The sequence below is a fragment of the Daphnia pulex genome, chromosome 9 (assembly GCF_021134715.1).
Source record: "Daphnia pulex isolate KAP4 chromosome 9, ASM2113471v1".
Taxonomy (NCBI): domain Eukaryota; kingdom Metazoa; phylum Arthropoda; class Branchiopoda; order Diplostraca; family Daphniidae; genus Daphnia; species Daphnia pulex.
The window spans coordinates 3,088,787-3,112,068 of record NC_060025.1 but is presented as its reverse complement, the minus strand read 5'-3'; the positions used below and the strand labels follow the sequence as shown (position 1 = coordinate 3,112,068).

The 23,282-nt window shown below is 37.9% G+C and overlaps 3 protein-coding genes across 4 annotated transcripts in view; 1 reads left to right on the top strand and 2 right to left on the bottom strand.

The window, feature by feature from the left end:
• Nucleotides 1–6,782, bottom strand: part of LOC124201846 (adhesive plaque matrix protein-like) — a 28,570-nt gene extending 21,788 nt beyond the window's left edge. Inside the window, exons 1-3 of one of the 2 annotated variants that reach the window (XM_046598095.1) lie at nucleotides 6,691–6,782; nucleotides 6,494–6,610; nucleotides 5,884–6,415 (exon numbers count right to left, since the gene is read on the bottom strand). In XM_046598095.1, coding sequence (XP_046454051.1) covers nucleotides 6,035–6,415; nucleotides 6,494–6,610; nucleotides 6,691–6,696 — 504 coding nt within the window. In that variant the 5' untranslated portion in view covers nucleotides 6,697–6,782 and the 3' untranslated portion in view covers nucleotides 5,884–6,034. Of the gene's footprint in view, nucleotides 1–5,883; nucleotides 6,416–6,493; nucleotides 6,611–6,690 lie in introns of those variants that run through there. The other variant, XM_046598094.1, reaches the window with a different exon arrangement.
• Nucleotides 6,783–9,156: 2,374 nt separating this feature from the next.
• LOC124201845 (DNA-directed RNA polymerase II subunit RPB1-like) lies at nucleotides 9,157–9,932 on the bottom strand. The gene is made up of 3 exons (XM_046598092.1): nucleotides 9,912–9,932; nucleotides 9,729–9,845; nucleotides 9,157–9,660 (listed from the first exon to the last, which is right to left on the bottom strand). Exons 1-3 carry the CDS (start codon nucleotides 9,915–9,917, stop codon nucleotides 9,232–9,234), a joined length of 552 nt encoding a protein of 183 aa, XP_046454048.1. The 5' UTR covers nucleotides 9,918–9,932; the 3' UTR covers nucleotides 9,157–9,231.
• Nucleotides 9,933–11,956: 2,024 nt separating this feature from the next.
• Nucleotides 11,957–14,087, top strand: LOC124201844 (alpha-amylase-like). The gene is made up of 6 exons (XM_046598089.1): nucleotides 11,957–12,521; nucleotides 12,584–12,709; nucleotides 12,786–13,253; nucleotides 13,344–13,528; nucleotides 13,622–13,716; nucleotides 13,811–14,087. The coding sequence occupies exons 3-6, from the start codon at nucleotides 12,879–12,881 to the stop codon at nucleotides 13,966–13,968; spliced, it is 813 nt and encodes a 270-aa protein (XP_046454045.1). The 5' UTR covers nucleotides 11,957–12,521; nucleotides 12,584–12,709; nucleotides 12,786–12,878; the 3' UTR covers nucleotides 13,969–14,087.
• Nucleotides 14,088–23,282: the final 9,195 nt, after the last annotated feature.

Below are 23,282 nucleotides of genomic sequence, written 5' to 3'. Positions count from 1 at the left end.
CAGTATCGATTGTCTCGTGGTCATGTGTGTGAGTGCTCCCATACCCGGGCACTACCACTACACATACAATACAGATCTCTTCCTACACAGTCGGACTAGCTTAGCTCTAGTAAAAAACGTACACAATGATGGTACTTCCATCCCCCTCCCTTGGGGCTTCTTCCACACAACACAACATTTACACTGCTCATACCATCGCCCAAAAATCAACAGACAAAATATCTCGTCGGTGCAAGAGGGTCATCTAAAAAAAAGCTGAAGACCAGATGTCTGCTAAAAAATATAGCAGACGCACCTAATCCTACCAAACCAAACCAAACCATGTGTGTGAGTGTTGTGTGTTATTAACTTATCGAATTATTTCACGACGTGAACATTTTTTTTCTAACTTTAAATTCTTTCACAAATCACAAGTGTTTTGTTTTTGCATAGGTGTGTAAATGGTGTGAGCATACGGGGGTCCAGAGTCCAGACTGGTGGGAACTTGTCGGACAGGATCACTTTGAGTTCTCGGTAAGTCGCAATTAATTTTGTTATCAAATAGGCCCATGTTAAAGTTCAGTTTCTGTGAAAAAGTGGTAACGGCCAGTTGTTACGTAACGTTCGGTTCACGCGGTAAAGGTCGTTTAAGTGTCTCCAACATCGAATTTTACGGCGCAACAGGTTCTCGTTGCTAGGAAGTTGTTGCTCTGCGAGAGTAAATCTTCCGAAAGATATATTCTAATTGCTCTCCCACTGTTGCACGTCACTACGTCAGAGCGCAGAAATTTAATGCAATCGAGAATGATTTCTCTCAAAAATGAATGACCTCTGAAACCTACAAAAAAAATATAATTTCAGATATTCCCCCTCTTCTTCGTACCTTTAATTGGAACGTCGCTGAATATGCAGTCGCCTTTTAAATTTGCAGCCGCAAATTTAATTTTGCCATGTTGGATCCGTTGAATGGAGTTGATTGACACCTTGGTCGGTATAGTCGCGTTTACAAATAATAAGATAATAAATGTAATTTGGTAATTGATTATAATTGTTTAAATTTGCACATTAAGATCGCTGCTCGTTTCGCATCAGGAGCAGATGTCTCAAATTATACGTTGGGAACACTTAACATCAAATGAAATTCTTGGGAACGTAACTGGCTCAAACTGGCTCTAGCCTTTACTAGGGTAGATGTGGCAACAAAATAACCTAAATGTACAGTATTTAATAACGTGTAGAATGATAAGGAAGGATTTTCTTTTACCAGAATCGGGACGCAACGTATAATTAGTAATGATCTTCTGTAGGAAGGTGATCTCAAAATGATCTCAAAATATCAATACGACGATCTCATAAATATTATTATATCAAAAAGAGAATAAACCACCCTGCCTCTGATGGCAACGCTCATCAATGTTTGCCGTCACGGTCAAATATCTTGGTGAGACGAAAAAGCCGTGCCATGCCATCAGATGGCGGCTCCTATTTTCCACTAATTTATCCTTGCCCACATAATTTGATGTTTTGGAATTGTTTTGGTAAGTATAGAAGTTGAGGGAACCATGAGAAAAAAATGGTAAGATTATCGCATAACTCACCTAGGTGGTAACCGTCGTGATTAACTCGTCCCCATGCGAGCCCCTATATCGTTTTACGTAATAATCTTCGTCCAGATATACAGTATATTAAACGTTACCTTTTGCTGGACGCGTTTAGCAAACAACTAATAGTCCTCAACTATTACGGGCGCGAGCAGTTCTTGTTAAAGTTTCGGGCCATAATAGTGGAGTATGGACTTCGCATCGATGCAACCGGTACAACATGTTAACAGTTGGATGACTGTTTAGTAGAGCTCAAAAAGTAACATTCGCTTCTGATACACTGGCGTTCGTCTCCGGTGCGTCTTATGCGATTGCTCGATCGCGAGAAGTTTAGTTTGGTTTATACGTATAGAGGGATATTTCGTTGCTGCTGTAATACCAAAAGGCTAGAGACGGTGCTGCTTTAAAAATCGAATAAGAATTCAGGGAATGTGTTAGACGCAGTGCGATGGGGCTGTTTCAACTTTCACATAATTAAGTAACGGGAGTTTTTTCTTGGGACAGCGCAGAGCAATTCATCACTGTTGTTTCCAAGTCGCTTTCAACAGAGAAAGTCGTCAAAAGATAAAAAATAATTGAACTGATTTCAACTATACGCAGCTGCATATACTCTGCATATACTTACGAAAGAGAAAGTTAGTTACTACAAAAGTCTAGTTTGGAGCTCTTATAGTTTTTGTTTCGTGCATTGGAAATGCTTTCGGCAAAGTAAAACAGAACTGGCAGATATCGAAAGCATATCGAAATCTTTGTTAAAAGACAAAATTTCAATGTGCAATATTGCAATGCCCAGCAAAGGAAAGAGGGACACTGAGCACGAATTGATCCGTTCTTCTCATAAGCCGGTACCCGGTAGTGTGCAGGAGGAGAGGGTTAATGTCGTCATCACTTCCGATGTGTAGTCAATAGATTAATAATAAGGTAATAGCGCAGAAAGGAAAAGTTTACTTTCTGAATGTGCCACCGGCATGAGCTTAGTGTACAGCAACGGATCAAAACAGCAATAGAAGAGTAATATATTTATCAACCGTTTCATTTTGTGAAAATTTATTTTAAAGATTGGACTGAGATTACACCAAATCGATTTCTAATCCTCACCCAGACATGAGGAACGGTAAATGTTCTTCAAGCAATTTTAAAATAGGCTACCCAATAAATAAATAAGTTTATCTCCATGGAAACGCTTTTCATCCGCACACCCAAAGCCGCAACCACACCCAATGTTTTCCTTATGATGCACGGTGTCTAGGTAACGCCCATAAGAACCTTACTTACCCTTCTCTTAACCGGGGGTTTTTTATTTATTTTCACGGAGCACTAGAACGCCCATAAGACAGCTGATGTGATATAAAGGCTGGGTTATATTTCTTTATTTGTTTCATCGTTATTAGCTTAATTGTTCTTTTGGTTTCTTATTTTTCGACTCCGTTCCTCTTATTTTTATTTTTCTGTTATTGCGTAACGCCCACCAGAACTTGCCAGTTGGCACTTGGCAGTATCGGTTGTCCTTGTCCCGTGATCATGTACGTGTGAGTGTTGCGTTTTCTTACGGGCTTACGGGTTACGGCCCATCAATCATTTCAGTGGAATTTTGCAGCGTGCAGACTGTACATTCCTCTAGAAGTGTTTCAACATTGATTGATTGTGCTCGTACGGGTGTGTGCAAACGGTAGAACTTGGCGGATTTGATCCCTTTGACCTCTCGGTAAGTCGTAATTAATTTCGTAATCAACGTTATAAAATAGGCTCGCGTTAGTATAAAAGTGGAAGGCGAGTCGGCGGTGTGATTACTCGACATCTTACTTTACGGTGCGATTAGCGCTTGAATTTTTTGCTCTGCACGGATCGAGTTGGTCACTGAAATTTAATACTTGCGCTTTATTGCGCGTTCATTTGCGCGCATTATTTATCGCTTGCTGCGGATGTAGGGTACGATTACTTTTTTTATGTTTTTCCGTTTATTTTTTTTTAAATTAAATTCCGTGTGTCATGGAACTTGACTGCAGTTATTGTCAATCCTTCGACTTCGACCGACTGTCATAGAGCTATTATTTGCTGCTTTCACTGCTGACGTGGGCGTTGCTCATTCAAACCCTTGCCGCTTTTTTACGTTCACGTCTCTATTGAAAATCCGGAAGCGTATAGGATGTAATTGAGATGCCATCCTATATTAGTTTAGTGCTTCTGACGTTTGTCATTGCCATTCTGAACTGAATGCTGAAGTTCAATGATTATGAATTATAATTAACTCTATACAGTTCATAACTTGTATATGGAGTTAATTTTACTGACATTTGATTCTTTGATCACCGTATGTTAATGCAAATTTGAAACGTCAGATGCCTACATCTACCAAAGTTCAAAGGAAGCGTCAAATTTGTACTCTAATAACTCTATTGATCGTTTTCCTAACACACGCAGACCACTGAATGTTTCATTTGAATTTCAGTCAACCGATGTCGAATGTTTTTCTTTTTTTTTTTAAATTAAATAATTTCCAGATTTTCAGAACACAACATTTGCATTGCAGAGATTTCCTGCTATTCAAATTGCCTACACGTATTTCCACGTCTACGACAGATATCACTAATTCATTATTTATCTGGGTCAACTGCTTATAGTTGAATGTGAGTACCGCCGTTAAAAACTTAAGTTAAGTGAAGCTTTTTTCTGCTTTCGAGATTCTCTCTTTCTCCGTACCTTTCCGTGCAATAAAATATTAAGTATGATCGTGTGCAAATGTAACGAACCTGAATGCGGGCAACTGCTGAAAGTAATTTCGGCACCTTGGATCCGTTCAGTGGAGTTAGTGATACCTCGTTCTGTATGATGCTCTGTAGTCGCGATAATAAATAATTAATGGAATTGTTAGTGGAATGACAAATTTATTCTAGTTGAACTCAGAGAGACCGTCGCTCGCGTTGATGCCATCTGAAGTTACGTTGATTAACGAATATGTTAATAGAACGGTTAATAAATTAATACAAAGGTCATTAGGTTACAGACTTACAGTAAAGAAGGATTGCAATGCTATAATAATTAACCTGAATGTGTGGATATTACATAAAATACTATGTGAGCTGGGAAACTACGAAATGCTGAATAAAGTTCACCACAGCCCTCCTTTTGGTCAGATCCCAAGTAATGCAAATAATCGCTGGTACGTTGAGTTTCGAAACGGGCAGGGCACAAATTTGACCCACGCAGTTTCGTTTATGTGATTGTGGCCGTTTACTACTAAAGAAACAGTGCCATCGTGAACCATCGAGGATGTTTGTAGAGTATGAATCACTCGTCAGATATCGCAACGAATTTTTCTTTATTCATTACTTTGGACGTTCCAATGACTTTCCGACCCATAACCCAACGACATATGGCAATTGCATAACGACAGCCGGTACTCAGCGATAGCGATTTTACTCATAGTTTTTTCTTAGTTTTACTTACAGACTCATTTGAAAATCGGAAGTAAATGTTGAATCAGTTGATCCTTCATAAGCGCGACGCTAGTTTTTTTCACTCGCGCATTGTTGTCACGACTTTGAAAGATGTCAAAAGATCAAAGATTACGTATGAAAGGAATGACTCTTTTTCAGCTATCAGAGACATTTGGTTTCTTTCAGTAGCTTTAGTAGCTTCTGAGCTTTCTTAGCTTTTTTAGCTTTGCTCGTTCCCCAATTGGCAAACGAGCAAACATGGAGTATATATTAATAGGCAGTGACGAAAGTTGTAGCAGTGTTACTATTTTGATTAAACTAATCACCATATTCATATTATGTTCAGCTTCAGCTTTAGCTTCACTTCAGCTTGATGCCCTGAAAATGAGATTTGTGTTTCTTTAACAACACAGTTTACGTACGTATTAGAGATTGAAAGGTTACCTTCTAGATTTTAAATTTGACACACAGCCGAAATACGAGCGCACTGATGATGGAAGAATCTATTTTGATTTACTGAAAATATTTCGTCCTGCTACTAAATGGCTCACGGTTCCCTTCTGTGCTTGTTGCTTCTCTTATTCTTTGCTTTTCAAAGAGTTTCCCAATCATTGCATTTAGGTGATATTCAAACACCACACCCCGGTTGCTTTTCCCGTTCATGATTATTTTCTTATCTAATTGAGAGAAAAAATTTTTGTCGGTGGCTCAATAACATCACATTTCCAAGCTTCTGGTAGCATGCGATAGTGCATGCATCAATTTATGAATATTTCAATCGATTGCAATGGAAAATCCATGCAAAAAATAAAATTTAGATTGCAGATTTATTATATATTCAATTGATTTCATTGGAAGTTCCGTGCTGTAAAAAAAAAAAATTTATTGCAGAAATATCATGTATAGAGTTTTCAGACCAAATGGTAAGTAGCTACTACTTTTTTAATCAAATTGGATAGTTTATTAAATAATTATCATTTAGATGCAGACATTTTGATTGTTTCAATTAATTGCAATTTAGTAGTTGGACTGAACTGCGGGGGTTTTATAGACCGGAGTGGCGGTGTAAACCGGGGCCATTTTGGCCGGTGCAGAGTATGTGGGAGCGGAATAAGTTGGCTTGCTGTAGGTCGGAGTAGAAGGCTTGTAAGCTGGGGCGGAGTAGGTGTTAGCTTTGTAGTTGGATGCGACGTATTCGGGGTACTTGGCTTCACCGGTGTACTTGACGTCGGCGACATATCCGTAGCTGTCGGCTCTGTAGGTGACAATTTGGGTGCGGCCGTCGGGAAGGACGACACGGTATGATCCGGTGGTCACTTTGCCATCGCTGCTCTCGGAATGGGAATAGTCGTTGTAGTAATCATTGACGGCCCAGCTGAAGTCGTAAGGTTGGGGAGTCTTCAAATAATATTCATTCGTGAAAGTTAATTTCCATGTTTCTTTAATTCATTAATGAAATGACTAAATGAGACTCACCTCGTATTTTGCTTCATATGTAGATTTGTATGCCGGAGCTTCGTACTTGGGAGCGTATTCGGCTGACCTGTAAGAATCGGCGGCAGCGACAGCGAAAAGGGCGGCGAGGATCAAGAACTAATAAAATATGGAAAGTTTGACGCCATGTGTACAAGGTAATGCGTTTTAGAAAACAACGTTTTTAAAATATTTCCTACTTTCATTTTGGAGTAGTGGTTAACTTGCTGAAAACAGTTGGTGAACTGATAATTTCAGTCCAGTCTGTTCACGTTTTTATACGAAATTTGAGAGTACATTCCGACTGATACGTTTAAATATGGCAATTTGCCAAAGTCATGCATTCAGCGAAAGTGATTGGTAGAGGTTATGCAAATAGTAAGGGGTCAAGGTAAACGAAAATTGAAATACATTCCATCCGTCAGCTCGTGTGAAGAGAAAACTTAGATGAATATTGGACAACCAGTAACAGATTAGTACCCAATTTGGATCATAACTCGAGTTTGGAAAGAAACCTTTGCTCGACTTTTAGAGGAATTTGGATTTGATTAATGACCTATTAAAACTGTAACGACATTATTAACGTTCTCTTTTATCCCCGTTTAGAAAGTTTTGCGGGAATTTCCCCACTTTTTGTTTGGGCGATTGTTGTCTCTTATTCGTCACAAACTATGCTACTGCTAACACGAAATGAATTAGGAATCGATTCATGTACAGTAGATTTTGCAACGTTCAATTATATCACTGCCAGTCAAAGGAAAAGAATTTGAATAAATTTGAGTTATACCAAGTGTCGTAGGCAATCCGCATTGACTAATCGTACGAATCTCAGAAATTAACCGAAAATAACTTCGGAACATGGGCCAACCAACGGAATTATAGGTCTTCAACTCTCCATAACGTCCTTTTTCATCAGCACAGACAGGGAAATAAGTTTAAAAGTGAATTTGAAACGAGTCGATGTATTTTTGTACTTTTATAGCGTATATTGTGCCTTTCTAATTAACTTCATAACTTCATGCATACGTATTTCTTCGATCTGTTTGCATTGAGTTCCCTTAAACCTCTTCCCTTAATCAGGGTACTGTTGTAAAAACTTTTAAAATTATAAACAAAATTGTTTTAAAACATTTAAAGAATGTAAGCGGTAAGCCCTAGAGCATGCCTAGAGGAAAATTTATTCTCAATTACTTTGAATTATTGCAAGAAGAATTTGAAAAAAGGTGACATTTTTTGAAAAATATTTGACATTTTTTACGGACATGTTATTAGGTGGCGCGGAGATCATTAATTGGCAACATTGGGTCTCTCAGTTACGCGCAGTTACGACATTTAGCAGTTACGACTTACGACTCTCAGTTACGTAGATTTCACGGAAGTTCGGCTATAGAATTTTTGTTGGCTAGTTTGAGTAATTTCCATATTCCAATTTTTTAACTTCGTATACTCAGTGGACTCTAACAATAGTATTCAACGATGTAATCGTGAGTGTAAAAGTATTAGAAAAAAGTCTATATGTAAAGTTCTTGTTTTTTCTCGATTGCCTTAACTCAACAGGTTCTCAATGTTTTATCTGCTTGTGCTGCCTGTCTCTTACATGTGGTTATAACAAAGCAGTCAAGTGAAGGAAATGTTTTAACCCTTACAGGATTCCCAAATTACATTTGTGCAAGAAGCAGTCCAAGAACTAGGTGCACTATGTCCTCCAATCTTCCAGTACAAGAAGCAGTCGTGCTGGATTTTAAATTTTCACTATGAGTGCTATGAGAAATGCTGACTCAAATACAACAACAAGGTAATGTCTGGATCTCAAAAGTTACAATGTGATTGTTGAAATTGATTTTGTTCGTGGAGCACACAAGAAAGAGAAATCTAGCATCCAGCATCAGCTACACCAACCCTAATTGCTGAAGCTGGACTGCTGTACATTTTGTTTCACCCAAAGAGTAATTTAGTAATAGTAAATTTCCAATCTCATATGGACCAACACTGCTGTAGTTCTTCACCTGGCAACAAAGTGTCACTGAAGTAAAAAGGTAGAGAGAAGATGTCGATTGTCGACGTGAGTGACTATAACCATGCTATAACTGCGGGACTGTTGACAGGTAACCCAGTTTTTGCCCATATGTTCCAGCATTCGAGGAAATTGGAGACTAATCACTTGTGCTTAAGTTTTCAATGCCTACTTTGCTCGATCACTACCTGGTGTAAAACAAAATAACAGATCCTCAGTTACCTCAGCACTTGGTTTATGTTACAGTTAACCGAAGCTGAACGAAACTTTTGTTTGCTGCGTGTACGTAATTTGCTTTAACGGTGTCATTAATTTCTTCTTGCTCTTATAGGATTTCCATAGGCATGTCGAAGTCGATGACCACGAGAGCACTTCACGCTCAAGTTAAATTGTGTTTCCATATTCTGAATGCAGTTCTTGTCCGTCGGTGTCGTGTTTCCGTGGACCAAGTAATCGAATTTTTTTACTTTTTGGGTAGATGTAGTTATATAGATTTCTATCTGCGTATTGAACTTATGGTGATCCAATCCATCCCGAGCTGTTCCGGCCATTGAATTTCCGCAAGATGGAAGAATTCAAAGCTCTTCTAAAACAGAACCGAGAATCCAGGAATATTTTATCGCTTCCATAATTAAAATATTTATGGTCGTACTTTGATCGAATTGAATTTTTTATTAAATTATAAGTTTAGATACAGATATTTCGATTGTTTGAATCAACATTCAATTTAGTACTGCGGCTGGACTGCGGGGGCTTTGTAGACCGGAGTGGCGGTGTAAGCCGGGGCCGGGGCAGGGGCAGAGTATGTGGGAGCGGTGACGGTGTAGGTGGGACTCTTTTTGGCCGAGGCAGTGTATGTGGGAGCGGTGTAAGCAGGAGCCGAGTAGGTGGGAGCAGTGGGCTTGTAAGCAGGAGCGGAGTAGGTGGTAGCTTTGTAGTTGTTTGCGACGTATTCGGGATACTTGGCTTCACCGGTGTACTTGACGTCGGCGACATATCCGTAGCTGTCGGCCTTGTAGGTGACGATCTGGGTGCGGCCGTCGGGAAGGACGACACGGTATGATCCGGTTACTACATTGCCGTCGCTCTTCTCAGAGTGTCCGTAGTCGTTGTAGTAATCATTGACGGCCCAGCTGAAGTCGTAAGGTTGGGGAGTCTTCAATAATATTTATTTCGAAAGTTAATTTCCATGTTTCTTTTATTAATTTATGAAATCAGACTCACCTCGTATTTGGCTTCATATGTAGATTTGTATGCCGGAGCTTCGTACTTGGGAGCGTATTCGGCTGACCTGTAAGAATCGGCGGCAGCGACAGCGAAAATGGCGGCGAGGATGATGAACTAATAAAATATGGAACATTAGTGTCCTGTACAAGGTAATGCGTTTTATCTTAAATGATTCCATACTTTCATTTTTGAGCTAGTAGTCGTAAACTTGCTGAAAACAGTTGGTGAACTGATAATTTTAGTCCGATCCTGTTCACGTTTTTATACGAAATCGGAAATGGGAGAGTGGGAGAGACAACTAATGACATTGAAATATGGTAATTTGCCAGAGCCATATATTCAGAGAAAGTAACCGATGGAAGTTATGCAAAGAATATACAATCAAGGTTTAAGAAAATCGAATTGTACTCCACCCATCTGCTCAAAGGGGCAAATTAGATTTACATTGGACAACCAATAGCTGTTTATTAGTACTCAATTCGGAAATAATAGCGTGCGCACAGAGAAACAATTCGTTGTTCGAATTGTTAGCCTGGGAATTAAATTAGGAGTTGGTTAGTGAGACCCATTAAACTGTAAAGATATTATTCGCGTTCTCTTTTCCTCTCTTTTTTTCTGAAAACCGGGAATTTCCCCTTTCTTTTTTTCATATTATCTTTTTATTAATCAAACCACTCTGTTGTCTCTTAATCTCATCATAAGCTAGGTTACGCTGAAACAAATTAAATACAAATCATGCTAACGTCTTCTTCACATTAAAATATAATTATAGATGCAGACAATTGGAGCGAGATTTTGTTTTTTATTTTACATTTGAACAGATTTCAAAACATTCAAAATAGGCCGGTCCTTGAAATAATTGGTCTTTTTTAAAAAAAAACTAAAACAAAGAGGAAAAAGGATTAACTTTTGAGTTTTTTCTCAAATGTCGAATCCTCTCTTTCCGCTTACAAATATTTGTATTTTAGTGTTATTGGTCACGGGAATAACGTGGAATATTTAAACTCGTCTGCTATTTACATACCTGTCTGAGCTGAGTGTCTGTCGTGTTCGTGCCACAGGTCCTTGATTAACTTAATGAAATCTTATTGTTTTTTTTTTCATTCACGCTCACCAGATAGTTAACCGCAGGGATTGTCAGTGACTTCAGTGAAGTTGATTATCAATTAAAATTTTTTTACGAGCATTAAATGATTATTTACTGACGTTTATATATGTCTGTAATTGTCAAATTGTACAACCTTAATTCATCTCCCATGCTTAAACGAGAGCAATTCCCATGGGTTTCAACTTCAAGATTCCCAGGTAAAAGATGTTGAGTGTCTTCCTCCTGAAAAGTGTCTCAATCAATCTCAATCTCAGGATTTAGGTAAGTTTTTTTAAAGACAAATACTGAAATAAATGCCACTTTAAGTTTCAGGTAATTTAAGGTTTCTGCTAAAACATCATGCCAGTAATGATTTTGATTGTGAAATTCAAGAACTTCAGTTACTCGTTTGTCTCTGTGAGTGGACTTGCATTTCATCGGAAGCTCAAAATGCCTATAGATAGCCAAGAATGATTGTAAGATAAGTGCGCCCATACATTTTCTAGTGCATCCCTCTCTTATCATGCGCAAGACCCAATTCCATTTTCGCCTCATATAAAGTCATAACGTTTCGATTACATTAAACTGCGCGTACCGTGTCGCCTTGATCACGCAAGACTCACAATTTGACATTTGAGCATAACAAGTCAAGAAATACTGAATAAACAAACTTCCCTGACCTCTATTAAATTATAATAGTTGATCACTAGACCCGCTCTTATTTTCCCGTGAAATCTCTGTAGCAACTCGCACATCACTTTGGATATTCTTCACTCGCCCTTTTATTTCCATTTCGAATGTCAAATAACTTGCCAAACTTGGTAACTGTAAATTGTTACTTTCAATTTGTAATTTTATGTCGTTGCACGCCACATCGATGCCGATCGATGCGCATCAGTTCCCCTGTCGAAACCTTTGATTAAGTCTATTTTGTTTGTTCAATTTGTTATCGTTAACTTTATTTCGCTAAGGTGAAGAAGCAGAAAATGGCTAATAGTCTGTAAAACAATTAAGATAAATTGATGACGTGACTGAGAAGAAATGTTATAGAATTAATATGAATCCAATATACTCTTTAATTATGTGTGGATATAAAACTGCAAACTCACTCATTAATACTCAGATTAAAGGATTGAAGTTTTATCAACCTGATAACCGAACGTCACGTACACGGAATGGATCCATCGAACCGCTATATATAGCCGCTCATCTGATCAATACAATACAATCTGAACGATGCAATATAGAACACTCGAGAACACTTTCATTTTTCTTGATCGATTCCTTCATAGGTACGCAAGAATGAGCCTCCTAACCTCTGCTTCATTTTTCTTAGTTGCCATTTCAATTGCCGTCTGCTGGGCCGGACTTGACGCAAGCCAAAATCGTTTATCTGATGTCGATCCTCGTTCAGCTCGGACCCTGTTGAGCAACAACTTTGAGAGTGGATCCGCCGATCCTTGGTACGACAATTCGCCATCCAGCGTCCACTGGATTGTCGAGGATTTCTATTATCCTGCTGAAGTCAGCAATCCGCCTCCCACTCCTTTGTCAGGTACCAAATACCTGCGAGCCACCCGCAACTCCCAATTGTCTGCGGCCTTCTCATATTGCGCTCAGAGGCATTCACGGCCCTGCCCGGTGACACGATAACGTTCAAATTTTGGATTCGGTCCAGATTCGACAGTGGCAACGTTTTGGAGGTAAAACTTCTTGTGATTGAAAAATTGGTGATCTCTAATATAAAACTAATTTCTTTTTTCAGCTTGTGATTGCTGCTGGTGACGTTGAAACGACATTGCTTACATTGACGAGTTATTCAACAGCATCGAATTTAAACTGGCGCCCAGCCTCTACCTCTCTCCGCGTGTCAGAACCAACCGATGTGACGGTAAGACACTAACGTTCTTTGCAAGCCTGTATTCATTTTTCTTAACGTCATTGGGTTTATTACCTTATTTGTTTAGTTGATTTTTTATGGGTACTGTGGATCAAACAACGAAGATGCTATCACCATCGATGACATTGTGCTTGAAACTCACGACATCTCTACAACTGAGATGGTGACAACTACTACTACACCGACCACTACTACACCGACTACTACTACACCGACAACTACTCCACCTACTACTGCTACACCGACCACTACTACACCGACTACTAGTACACCGACCACTACTACACCGACCACTACTACACCAACTACTACTACACCGACCACTACTACACCTACTACTACTACACCGACTACTACTACCCCAACTACTACTACATCCTCATCGCCAGTTCGACGGACAGTGGTATTCATCTACAGGACAAGGCAAAATGGGCAAGACATGTTCATTCGAGGTGGAATCGATGACAAAGTTGTTCGTCCTGTCTGCATGGATGACCAAGATGCAGAGTCCTCAAATTGCTCCGTTTCTATTCAAGTATGTGATCGCAAAGGACATAATAGAAATTGTTTTTATGTAGGCCTAATTATTTTATAACAATCAAGTACCATTCTCTCTTTTTTTTAGGTAAACTCTTTGGGTGTTGGCGCACCCTGGGAATCATACGATGCCTGGAGAATCGGCGATACCAAACTTGACTGGTTCGGAGCTCAGGCAGGACAAGGAACCTACATGGATAGTTCCGCTTTCGGTACGCCTTTGGCCTGGACTACAAGTAATTCTATTTTACCGGAATATCAAGAACTGAACAAGTAACACAAATCTATCTCAAATATCATACTCACGTTTCCCCCATGAGCGCATAATTTATAATGCTGTGCGTGTTACCTACTGTACTTTTTCAGATGGGGAGATCACTATCATATGGTGGATTTTGACATGGATTGCTCAGAGACCGTAAACGGCTGGTTTGATGTCAAAGCGTTCATCACGAATTTTGGTAAGTTGATCTTCGCTATTCTGTTTGTTTCTCATTGCCGATCGATGCATAATTGAAGTTAATTTCACATCTTAATTGTTGAAATCATCTACAGCATCCGGATGGGAAACTGACATTATTCAATCACCATGCACTGGGACAGGAGCTCATGGCCTTCCACCTTATTCTGGCACCAAAAATCACATGGCCCGTTGCGGTTACGTCAATAAATTCAGTTTTGGCGGTGGTGATTGCGAAATCAATGAATTTTAATTTGGTGTATCATTAGCATTATTTCTTCCATTTTGTGTGTGACTTAATCTTTGGCAAGCGGATGGGTATTAAACATTTGGTTTTAGTTTGGTCCACTCAATAAATCCAATTTCGTTCCAGTTTGATTTTGTTGATTGGAGTAGTTTATATAGTCTCTCTAGTGGATTATAGTACGTTTTCTTTATACTTAGGCTTACTGTTTCATTGGGGTGAAAAATCGGACGCAGTCCACATTACACTGTTTCAAAATCATGGAAATGTTTTATTTCATGCAGTTCACTAACGTAACTGGATTGCAAAAAAACAAACAAAAACAAAACAAAACACGGCAATACATTTGTTTTTGCTGTTGCCTCTGGCTCTTAAATGGTCATATCACGAAATTTGTATCTTGATATTGCCGTGCTTTATTTTGTACTTGCTTTAATATGCGAGATTCGTTTGTTTCTTGTTCTCTAATTTTAATTCTCTAATACACGCTGTGAGACTTTCTAGATCTCAGATGACGTTGAGCTATCTGGAAAGCGATCCAAGCTATCCAAGTCTCTAGCCGTTTCGTCCAGTTGTTCGTGCATGCAAAGGAGGTTGTCACTAGGTGGAAAAAGTAATGTCAACTAGATGGCGCGAGAGTATTCGTTAGAGACGAAATTCTGCCATTTGTTTGCGAGACACTGACCGAAAATGTATCGTTTATATTTTTTTAGCCAACTCATAATAAACAGTGTACTTTTTTTCCCCGACAGTTTTCGTCATTTACATGGTAATTCTTGCTTGGATTTAGGGTTAATAGGTGGATATTATATGTGTGTGAATTTCCAGAATATCCGCAGAATTTCTATTTTCATTTCCCTTACATATAATAGACCTGTTGATTTATTTCACTACATCCTTCCAAAAGCTACCCTTTCTCATTTCGTTAACTATTCGTTGGTTTATCATTAAACTGTGGCGTATCATAAACTTTAAAAGTGAAGACGGAGGGAGAATTACGAAAAACGGAATATTTCTTGTTGGCATTGAAACTTGACAACTTTATACGCTTTATAGAATAGAATCGCAATTCCTTTTCACGCTAGATTGCACTAAACGAAAAACTGGCGTCGGAACGGAAAACGGAAGATGTAAAAAAAAGACATTGCTGGATGGAAAGCAGCTTATTTTGTTCCATTAGCGCACAACATATACGTAAATTTGTAGTAATCTAGTAATAAGGCGGTCGAAGGACAGGGAAACAGCATAATGTCGAAAACATGTCGTCCATTTGCTACTACTATGCAATAATAATGGGAACTTAAGTCTGTTTTGCCAAATAACTATGCCTTCCTGGTTGACAAATTATTAAAATGAAAGATGCCCTCCGCATCCGCCTATAACGAAGACGGAAGCTTTTGTTCCATACTTGTTGCATAATGTTTAATATCTATCTATCCTTTGGCTCTTACACTATCTTATTTTTGAATATTCCTCAAAACAAGATAACTACAGCAGATAAGCAAAACGAATTAACAAAAAAACAGCAACCCATTAAAGCCAAAGAAATTGTTTTTCACATATGTTGATTATGTTTGTGCCGTCTACGATATAAGACGTGTTACTAGTGGAACTGTCATATTTATTTAGGGGAAAAAAAAGGCGACTTTAATAATTTCTTAATACGCTTTTCTTTTTTTAAAACATTATACTGGCTCACTTGACTGATGTAAAAACCCCTCAAAGTCGCTTAACGAACGTTCTATACATCATCTGCCCGCATCTGCCCTAAATTTTTATAAGTCTGCCCTAAAAAGTGACATTCTATTTCCGCTACCGTATGCAAACGGAAATTAAATAACTGTATATTGTACAATACAATTTCAATCTAAATAGTACCTTTATTGAATTTTCTATCGTAAGATTCGTAACATAATACGTAAATTTATTTAGAATAAAATACAAATAAATCAATTTTTCTGCACGTATTATAATACCATACGTAATACTATACCAAAGGTAAGAATGCAAGTGATCATTGAGACTATGACTGCGCAAGTCAAACGTCGTCATGTCTACATAATATAAAGCTCAACATTTGAGTATATCCGTTTCAGTTCTCCATAAAGCACAGTCCTAGAGTCACTGCTCAATCTTTTCGTAGTCAAATGAATGAATCGGTAGGAAATTTGACGTCCTTACTAACCAGTCTAGATATCCCAATAAAACCGGGACGTATGACATTAAATACGCAAAGTTTTCGTATCGTTCTCATTGTGATCGGTACTTTGATCAATTTATTTGTAGCGCTAGTGATTGGGTTTTCACGGCAATTACACTATCCGCGCCACTTGCATTGGGTGGCGATTTCGGTGGTTAATCAGTTTTGCTTAATCCAAGCAGTTACACAAATAGTGTTCTACTTAAGCCGTAATAACAGAGTGGCATGCCAGTTTTACGTTTTCAATGCAGGCGTGCCTTACACAATTATTTTATCGTTCGTCGCCCTTGCGGCCCTTGATCGCTACTTGGCCATCGCTCGTTACGAGTGGTACAAGAAGAAAGTGACAAATCGAGCTACCATTTCCCTTTTAGTCTTTGTGTTCATCTCGACGTACATGGTGGTAACAAGTCCGTTCTGGACCGGATTTAAAAATGTTAAACAATGCGCCATAAATCTCACCCATATGCATGCTTATTTGATCTACGATCTACTCCTGGGCATTCTCTGTACCATTTTACACGTAATGATTTTTATCCGTTCAAGAAAAATCATTAAAGAGCAACCACCGAACTTTCTTCAAACATCAATCGCACTTCAATTTCATCCATCAAGCACTTCAGCAGCTACAGGTAAAAATTTACGCAGAAGACAGAGATATCTGGTTCTGCCGCATTTGAACAATCGAGATAACGATTCGTATAAACGTTTGCAAAAGTTTTTTTGTAAAATATAATCAAAGCATTTTTTTAAACAAGAGTTTCCAGTGGTTGTGGAACCTCGTTATGGGGAAAATTCCATGGGAAATGAGACTGATGCAACAGGCAATTATGATGCTCTTCAACACCTTGAATCTCAACTAGATGACACGCTATGTTTCTCCTGGTTTACCAACCGCCCAAAACTCAATCGACTTGAAATTCGTGACGCTTTAAGCATGTCTATTAATATGCTGCCTTTCTGGCTTTGTACTCTCCCGGTCACTGTGAATGGCATTGCTATTTATTGGTGTTTTTGTCTCCAAATTAACTGCTCAGTAGCTCATCGAATTAACCCATATCTGATTGATTGGTTCACCATCCACACTCTCTACAATCCACTGATGTACATGTTTACTAGCAAAGAATTCAAACGTGCCCTGATTCATTTAAAAGATAAAATAAAATGTTGTCATAGCCGCCCATAAACAATTACCAAAATTCTATATATCAAATAAAGATACGTCAAATCGCGTCAAATTTCATGTATTGGTAATTGATTTTCCCAAAAGTCACGTCCGCGGTCTGTCTTCAAAGGGTTTCATGTCTCACATTTTCTATAGCTTCATTAAAATTGTAGGTATTTTTAAAAGTAGCAGCAGGAACCTCTAAAGAATCAACCGATAAGGATAAATATTGACAACGTGTACGGGAGAACCCCAAACTTTCCTACTATAAATATCACAGTAATTTATAAAATCATGAAAATTTCCCAGCCTGGATCAAAATAAGCATTGCAAGTTAACTATCGTTGGCTAGGCCTACTCATTTTTCAGCACAGCATCTTGCAAGCATGATTACTTGATTAGCTATAGTTTTAGACGTTTTAGATGAAATCCGTGTCACATATAATAGTCGCTAAAAGTAATCTTTGCGCACTTGGCGCATTTCCTGTTCATTTAAATTGGATCCTCAAAAACAGTAAGCAACAGAACTGGAAATTTATACAAATTTACTCCATAGCATATAATTAACGATTGAACTTTGAGCACAATAAAGCCAGAAATCGGAGAATTTTAAAAGGTGACCGCATGAATACTGATGCCGAACGGGAAAGAGTATTATTCTCATTTCATAAAAAAATTCAAACACTCTTTTTTTTATTGTAAGGACGAGGGAAGATGCAACGGGATGGATTGAACATATCAATCACGTAGCTGAATACTAGCGACGTTCCCGCTTGATCCTATTTTGTAACTGCCATAGCTAACACAAGGGGGTATGGCAATTGAAATGTCCCGGCAGAAACACTTGATCCACAGCCGCCGCGATCACAGTTACTCGATGATAGGATGTACCCTTGATGATTCCGGGAACTTAATCAACGGTCGCAAACTTGATCGACGATTTCTGCCGGGCATTGACACTCAGAGATGGGAAACTATCCTCCCAAAATCCCCCCTGGCGGCAAGTTCCATATTTTTTTTCTTTTTATGGATTGATTGATTTTCCAAATGCCACATCTGCTGTTTGTCTTTATTGTCTCAAATTTTCTATAGCTTCATTTAAATTGTGCTTTTAGTAGCTGTATCTAAGGAAGAAAACAACCCCTGCATAAACGCAATGGTATAAAACTATCCAGCGTTAACATGCGTTAACACAATAATGGCAGATTTCTCCAGCGGGTTATTATTCAGTCGACGAAACAAAATTCGGTAATTATCATAACTGAATAGTCCAATTCTGTATACTGACTTTGAATTGCAACTTCTGCATATCATAGCCTTGCGGGAATTAAATTCTAGATAAGATCGGGATGCTGCCAATGTTAATAGGGAATAAATTGTACGGTACAAGTCTCGGAACAGCAGGTGGGAAGGGCAGAAGCGGGCAGAAGCATATATATAATTTCTTATATTCATATAATTCTTATATTCTTCCTGCTGGCGACATTGCCCCGGGCAACTACATTTTAAATGGCATGGCAGCACGAAAAGAGTACAACCTATTATGCAGCTCAATCACGAATATACCAAGAAATTGCGAAGGGTTATTTCTGCTGGACCTTTCGAGAATGGGTGATCATCTCCCACCAACAAACAGCTGTAGAGTTGCTGCACCAAGTACATACCTCGTTAAAATGCAATGATGATTCACAAACAATAATTTAAAAAAAAAAAAAAAAACTGTAAACGACAACGTTGCTGTAATACAGAATTTTCCTAAGAAATTATTTCAATTTTCATACATGAAAAGACGACTCCCAACTTTTCGGCGAATAATAATCCCTAAAGATATCAAAGTAATTTTTTGCCCAATAACCCAACCCATCGCCATGAAAATCTCATGGGGATCAAAATCAACTTTGCAAGGTTATTATTACTACGATTAGTTTCAGATTAAATCCGATCAATTTCATATAGTCGCTAAAAATAATAATGTTGCCGCTTCACATTTACTGGTGTTCATGTTAGGCCTAACTGGCTCTATACATCCAGGGGACTAGTTTGGTGTCTCCTCAAAAACAGCGAGCGACACTGGAAATTCACTCCCACTGAGACGGTGCATGATGACCGAAAGAGATTTTTCGTCGGCTTCGAGTCAGTAAGAAATATAGTAGGAGGGTTCTTTCCTATACATCAAATCTGTTCAAGCTGGCCTTCGGGATCTCGTTGCCCAACCGAAGGCTCATGCCTTTACCAGCAGTATACTCGTAACGCAGACATAAATAAATTACTGAAGCTAACCAACAATTCAACTAAATGAAAATTTAACGACTGAGCCGCAGCCGGCCGCAGCAGACGAATACGATTCGGTTTATTAATGAGTGGACATACAATAGTAAGCATGTGCATGAGCAAGGTGTGGAACGTACAGCTGGAAATGTCGACAAAAAAAAACAAAAAAGTGAACAGCTCTCAGGTCAGTTCAGTAGACTGACACGATGAGATGAATATATTATTTTGAAACAATGTAGCAAGTTGCATTATTACCCTAAACTCCATTTTTTAAATTCTTTAGAAAAAATTCATCTTATTTTGTATAATTTAGAGCAGAAAGTTTGTAAATTATAGTGAAAATTCGCATTTTCCCTGCTGTGATAGCGCGAGTTATTAATTTCATTAATTTTCAAGTTTGCAAACTTCAATTTCAAGTTCCCATGTGCTGACTGTAAGGTGTAAGAGCATTTAAAAGCTTTTTCTTACAATTATAAACTTTGACTTGCTGTTGGTCTCGTCCCAATCTTCTGTACATTATTGGCGTACTGCAGTAGAAAGGAAAGCATCTTAAACGATTTAAACATGTTTTCCTTTGCTTGATTACTATTCTCATTTGGTATTTCCCAATGTTAAAAGCCATTAGACGGTCGCGTGAAAATAAAAATTCCTCTTGACATAAAAGCTATTATAAAATAAAGTAATCAATAATCGTCGCCCCCGTTACATCACATTGTCGTGTTCTGTCTCGCCACACGCAAGACGTGGAATGAGAGGTCGTAGGAAGCTGCAACGGATCGATAGAACGGGCCCGTCGGTTCCAATAAAACGAAAAGAATTGTTTTTACTAGCATCGTCTAAAAATCAACACGTAGACTCTGAATAACGTGGAATAACGAGGTTCCAGTGTGATCCTACCATTTCAACTGCCAAAGCTAACACAAGGTGGTGCACGGGGTGCTGCATTAAGGTATAAGGCAGCAATTATATTTAAGAAGAAAAAGAAACAATTATGGTTTTAGACGTTAAAAAGGAAAGTTAAAAAGGGAAGTTAAAATGTTGCTTTTCAATGAAATCACAACTGTAGAACTTTTGCGGCTCTCCTCCAAGTGATCAGAGGGTCGGGTAGGCCAAGAAGGCCAGCAGGCAGTTGGAGAACGTTGTTGCAGAACGCAGTTGAGCAGCTGAAAGGTGGTGGCGATGGTGGGTTTAATTTTAACTCAAAGTAGTCTATACACTGGGACGATACTGTACATCTATTTTTAAAAAGTTCTGACAATGTAGCCTACTCGAAACTTATTGTTAATACCAGCCGGAGCGGGCATTGTCAAGCTGCTTTTCGTTTGGTGTTGACTCATCCAGCCTCTGCATGCTGCACATATCCGTGGTGCACATAAGCGCTTTCTTCCGGCTTTCTTCCACGAAACCAAGCGTAGGCTGCCTCACAAGAGGTTTGTCTATCCACAATTTCACACATTCGGCAGCGACAATTACAAGGAAAAGCCGTTTACTGCTCTCAACTATGCCATGCCGCATTGATTACGTCAGTTTTTTTCTGTAATCATTCGCCGTGAACTATATCGCTGAAACTCTTTTCTCACAAGTGGTTTGCCTCCATTACGGGATGATGAAGACAAAAGCTTATCTTCCACTTCTACTAAAACAGATGCTTTGCAAAGCATCTGCATGGTGCATGGTATATACGGAAGAGACAAATCGAGAAAGCGATTATTATTTAACCGTATGCGAGTGGTGGGATATGGCAAGTCAAATGTCCCGGCAGAAACACTTGATTCACAGCCGCCGCGATCTCAGTTACTCGATGATACGTTGTACACTTGATGATTCCGGGAACTTGATCAACGGTCGCAAACTTGATCGACGATTTCTGCCGGGCATTGACACTCGCAGATGGGAAACTATCCTCCCAAAATCCCCCCTGGTGCCCTTACGGAAAAATCTCATTAAAACTCATAAAGAAATACATGAGAATAACCTTAATTCTCATTCATTTTGTCGTGATATTTTGGTGAGATTAACAGCAAAATATCATTTATTTGATGACTTTTGATGAGAATTTGGGACATTTTCAAGTTTAAAATCAGCCGTTAATCATTAATTTCATGTGAACAAAGTGAGAATTATGTTATTTCTCATCTAAATATAAATGATTAGTCGCGTAAATATAATGATTTCTGACTGAGGGTTCACTGTAATCTCGCTTAATTTCTCTTTTTCCACAAAAATGTTAATGATTTTCTCACTAAAATTTGAATGAGAATTTGAGCGCTTTTAAATGAGATTTTAATTATATAAATTGAAAAAAGAATTGCCCTGACCAGGAATCGAACCTCGACTTCCTGGGTGGCTTGCCAATCTGCTAACCACTACACCACCAATTGATGTTATATTTGAAGCTTTTTAACGTAGATATTAATAAATTGGTTACTTTAGTTAGATAACAACGGGGTTATGGGACTTAGAATAATTTACACAAAAAACACATACCAGAGTCAAATAGAAATTGCACTCAAATTTACTTAGCGCGTGAAAAAACTTAGTAAAAATTTCTATGATGCGTTTTGACATACCATATAATCAATTGGTTAGTTTAGTTAGATAAAAGCCAGATTTCGGGACTTAGAATAATTCACACACAAAAAAAACACACCAGAGTAAAATAGAACTTTCACTCAAATTTACTTAGCGCGTTAAAAAAAATAGTTATCCCAGCCTATCTTGTGATTATAAAAACATCGTGTAATTTTTTGAGAATTAGATAGCTACCATATATTTACGAAAGGTATAAAATAAAAAATGTAAAAGTTCAAAAAGAATTTAAAGTCAGAATATTTCATTCCAGGTAGGCCTATATACTTATTTGCTGATTTTAACTGATATTTTTAGGATTGTATTAAAAGAATACAAGAAAATATTTTGATGTCATATATGTAGAAATTTTCCCTTGATTTTTCACACATCATTACAAAACATAAGAAAATATTGACGATTAAATAGTTATAATTTCACATCTGATCTGTTGAATTGTAGCTGATTATTACTGACTTTTTGTTATGAATTTGAAGATTTTAAAGCCCAAAATTGGGTAAAAATAATATCAAAAAATCTTTTGATTCCTTAGTGGGAACTGATTTTCACATGATTTTAATGAAAAATCTCACTATAAAGCATTAGAGAAATGATTGATAAAAAGCTCTTAATAAATGATAATATGCAAAATAATTATAATTAAATATCATGATCTCACACCTAAATCTACCTGATTTCTGATAGACATTTAATAATAAATTTTGTGATTTTTAAGCCAAAAAACTGTATAAAAGAAAACCAAAAAAATCTTATAATGTCATAGGTAAAATTGATTTTCACATGATTTTATACAAGTATCTCAACACAAAACATCAATAGAAATTAATGATTGATAACTCAGAATATATGATAAAATATTGATTTATTATAAGAATATATCATGATATTCCCGCTTAATAATCACTGTTTTTTTGCAGATTTTTCATGCGAAAAAACTGTGGAAAAATCATGAGATTTTATTGATTTTCACATGAATTTATACAAGTATCTCATTACAAAATACCAATAGAAATTAATGATTAAAAACTCAGAATTTATGACAAATTACTTATTGATTTTAAGAAAATATCATGATATTCCTGCTTAATAATCACTGAT